Here is a 4,003-nt window from a genome sequence, read left to right on the forward strand (position 1 = left end):
TCCCTTCCTTTCCTCTTCCTGGGCGCCAGTGCCAGCCTGCTCCGAGGCTGGACACGGGATGCCAGCCAGTTGGGTTTCTGAGTGTCGGGGGGGCCCTGCCCCTCTGTTCCCGGCCTCTTGGCCGGCGCCTTCTGCCGGGTGTCGTTAATTGCTCTGCCTTCATCATCATCACGGTGTGTTTCCGTCATCCCCATCCTCACTGTTGCTCCCTCCTGGGTCGTGGACACTAACCTTTTGTTTGTCAGATTGCGTGTTCCCGGGGTCTGGCTCCTCTCCTCCTAGGCCTGGTGACGAGGGCCGGGGGAGCGGGGCCCCCCTGGCCGCAGTTCCATCTGTCCCTGCGCCCTCATCCCGGCCGGACCTTGTCTGTTCCTGCTTGCTTGGGTGAAGGGGCCATCTGTCCGTCTAGCCATCTGTCTTGTGTTGTGGAAAGGTTTGGGCGCCGTCTCATGCGGGCATGAGGGAGAAGGGGCCGACATGGCCCCTCAATGGTGAGGTGAACGTATGAAGGGCAGAGTGAGGAGTGGGGGAGGGGCGCTCTGGCTTTGATGGGCATTGAGAGCCCTCTCCACCCTGAAAAGTGACAGGGAATGCTCTGGTGAGAGCCTCCCGGTCTCTCCCCGGGGCCCTAAAAGAGGGTGATTTTGACTGGGGGAAGGGGTCTTGGACAGGTAAGTGCTGGGTACCTGGTGGGATATTTTAGCGGGGGCATCACGCCAGGGACACCTCTCCAGACAGTTTTCACCGGGAAAGAACACACATGTCACCCTCCTAAAGGTACACCCCAGACAGTTACTACAATAGGGCACACCAATGACAGTCACCTGCCCAGGAGGCACCCTGTGGGATCAGCCAACTTGGGGGCCATATCACTGTAGTTACCTGTCTTGGGGGGTGCTTCTGGGAGGCACCCATCTATGGGAGTTTATATCTCTGACAGTTACCCTTCTGGGGCACACGCCCTATGGGCACCTTGCTGGGACTCTAGGGGCCACCAGCAGCCCCCCCCCTTTGCCTGGAACAGAGGACGTGGGGTGGGGGCAGGAGTTGGGGGCTGGGCGGGAATGCCTTCCCCTGCAGTTTCTCATGATTTTTCTCTCCAAGGGTCTCCAAGGAGAGCGAGGCCTCAGGGGCCTGACGGGAGAGAAGGGGGAACTGGTAAGAGGAGCCGCAGGGGCCTGAGGTAGACAAGGAGCCCCAGGAAGACAGCTCAGGCCCCAGGGTGGCTGCCGTGTGGGAGATGGGAGGGGGGACCCTACTTTTGAAGCTCTCTGCCCCTCAGCCCCGATCCCCTCGGGGTGGGGTCTTCACACCCCCTCAGGATGAAAGGAGGCCCATCTGCAGGCGCCCAGCTCCCTGTGAGGGGCAAACACCCCTGTCCCCTACCAACGTCCCCGGGGGCTCTTCTCCCCACCTCTTCCTACAGCAGGTCCCTCTGCTCCCCCTCCTGGTCCTCATCAGCCCCTGCCCTGGGCCCCTCGCAGGGTCTCAGTGGAAGTCGAGACCTAGAGCGCCTGTGTGTGTGTGTGGGGGGAGGTAAGGGGAGGAGTGGGGGGCCCAGGGGGGGACCCGGCCCCTGTGGTTGCTGTGCTGGGGTGGGTGCCTGCTGGGTGGCAGCTCCAGGGCTTCTGGCTCTGGCCACCCTTCGGCCCAGGAAGGGGGAGCAGACACGTTAGGGGCTGATCATGTCCACCTTTCTTTGCAGGGTCCTCCAGGGCAACCTGGCTACCCAGGTTCCATGGGCCCGCCGGGGCTGCCTGTGAGTAAGGGGGCGCTGGCTCCGGGGGTACCGGGGCCTGGGAGGGGTGGTCAGGACAGGACCAGCGGGACCTCCCTCCGCGGAGCAGGCTCCTTCCTTCCCCAGCACTGCAGCCCGTGCTCTGCCGGGCCATCCAGGCACAGCTGCTGCTGGAAGCCCCTGGGGCGCACGGCTTGTCTCTTCCCTTCCCTTCCTTTTGGGGACCTGCTGCAGTCACTGCACATCCAGGCTCTCGGAGGACCCCGAGAGGCCGAGCCCCGGCCAAACAGATCTGCTCCTGGGGTGGGGTGTTGAGACAATCGGGGTCAGCACGGAGCCGCCACCCCATACCGGAGCCCACTGGGTGGGCCTGTCCCCCCTTTCCACCGAGGGCCACCCCCGCAGATGAGGCGCAGCCCACCTCTCCTCCTCGCGTCTGTGTACCAGCCGCGGTCTCCGCCCCTCGCATTAGTGCGGTGACGGCAGGCCGCGGGGCTAATTCCTCTCTCTCTGCTCGCTTGTCAGGGCATCAAGGGAGAGCGGGGCTACGCTGGACCCTCGGGAGAGAAGGGAGAATCGGTGAGTCTGAGTCGCAGCTCAGCGCGGGGGCGGGAGCAGGGCTTCAGAGAGCCGGCCCTGGCCCTGCCTCCACCACCGCCACCAGAGATTTTCCCAGAAGCCTGGGGGGAGGGCTGACCCCTGCTTCCCTGTCCCCTGAGTCACTCCAGCTGCATCTCAAGCAGTCAGTACAGGCTGGTGGCTGCGGAGGCCAGAGCTGGGAGGAGAATGCCAGCAGGGTTCATGGAGCCAATGGCCGCCTGCCCAGGGGAGGGGCACCGGGAGTCAGCTGACAGGAGACGCCTCCCACCCGCATCCAGCAGAGGCAGGCTTACCGGGGCGGCCTTGGAGGCCCAGGCTGGGATCTAGACCCAGCTCAGCCCCCTGGTCGGTCCCCGCCCCCCACCACAGCCCGGAGCCACCCTCTGCAGAGCCAGGCCCTGGCTGAGCGCAGGAGCCAGGCTGCTGTCAGATGAGGACACTGAGGCTGGCCAGGCGGTGTGGCTCACCAGCGCCCTGCAGCTAGTTAGTGAGTGAGGGTGCAGCCTGCATTCGAACCTCACACATGTCAGCGAGGCCCCGGTGGGTGCAGCCGCCCACCGCGCTGTGCATTTATTCAAGAACTTGTGGGCCTGCTGGGCGCCAGGCCCTGAAGATGCTGTGGTGAATAAAACAGCCAGTTTTGTCCCCTGACTCCATAGGGCTCACATTCTGGGGGGCGGGGGGAGGCAGATAACAGAGGAATAGACAAACACATACGCAGCATGAGAGATCTGATGGAGAAAAGGGGTGAGGGCTGGAGTGGTGTGCAGAGCGCCGTTAACAGGGACGGTCAGGGAGGCCTCTCTGAGGAGGTGGCCTTGGAGCTCAGCCCTGAATGAAGTGGGGGAGGGGCACGAGGTTTCTGTCCTGGGGAATCCCAGAGGGAGAGGCCGGGGCCGGGAGCACTGAAGGAACAGCTTTGCGCCATTTAATGATCTAATGATTTGAGAGGCCTGGAAGGGGTCTGGGAACAGAGGGCATTGTGGGTAGTGGGTCCCGTGTGCAAAGGCCCAGGGTGTAGATGGGCAGTGTGTTCAGGGAACAGCGGGCTGACCAAGCAGGGCAGGAGATAAGAAAGGAAGAGGGTGGTGGGTACCAGGTCACAGATGGCCTCCAAACGGCATTGGTGGAGAATGTGCTCCTCCTTCTGTTAGCAGAGGCGAGCCATGCAAGGTTTTGAAGCAAGAGAGTGTTATAACCCCAGCTGGGCTGGAGGAGATGGCAGCCAGTTGCTGGCTGTGAGCCAAGTTGGGGGCAGGGCTGGTTAAGAGCTAGTCCAGTAGCTCAGGCAAGAGGGGAAGCCTGAAAAAAAAGGGGGGGAATCCTGTCGGCTCAGAGGGCCTCCCACCACATCCCCTGCCCGTCCCCTGATTGCCCACCTCCTCCGGTCAGAGGGACTGATTTTGCTCCTTTGTGTCCGCAGGGCCCACCAGGATCTGAAGGCCTCCCAGGTCCCCCAGGCCCAGCGGTGAGTAAGGGAGGGGCGGGGAGATGTGGACCTGGGGATCAGGGCCTAGGCCTGGTCCTGGTCCTGCCCTGGGGTCTGGGAGCAGGAAGATTGAGTTCCATCTGCATTGTTCTCTGTGGTGACAGGGTCCCCGAGGAGAGCGAGGACCCCAAGGGAGCTCCGGTGAGAAGGGCGACCAGGTGAGTGGCAGCCAGGGC

At 63.4% G+C, this 4,003-nt stretch overlaps 1 protein-coding gene across 1 annotated transcript in view; it reads left to right on the top strand.

Moving 5' to 3' along the window:
• Window positions 1–4,003, top strand: part of COL16A1 (collagen type XVI alpha 1) — a 59,944-nt gene that overhangs the window by 39,645 nt on the left and 16,296 nt on the right. The window contains exons 51-55 of the mRNA XM_015572783.1: window positions 1,105–1,158; window positions 1,706–1,759; window positions 2,264–2,317; window positions 3,762–3,806; window positions 3,932–4,001. Of these exons, the coding sequence (XP_015428269.1) occupies window positions 1,105–1,158; window positions 1,706–1,759; window positions 2,264–2,317; window positions 3,762–3,806; window positions 3,932–4,001 (277 nt within the window). The remainder of the gene's footprint in view (window positions 1–1,104; window positions 1,159–1,705; window positions 1,760–2,263; window positions 2,318–3,761; window positions 3,807–3,931; window positions 4,002–4,003) is intronic.

Source organism: Myotis davidii, unplaced genomic scaffold (assembly GCF_000327345.1).
Source record: "Myotis davidii unplaced genomic scaffold, ASM32734v1 scaffold88, whole genome shotgun sequence".
NCBI classification, from domain to species: domain Eukaryota; kingdom Metazoa; phylum Chordata; class Mammalia; order Chiroptera; family Vespertilionidae; genus Myotis; species Myotis davidii.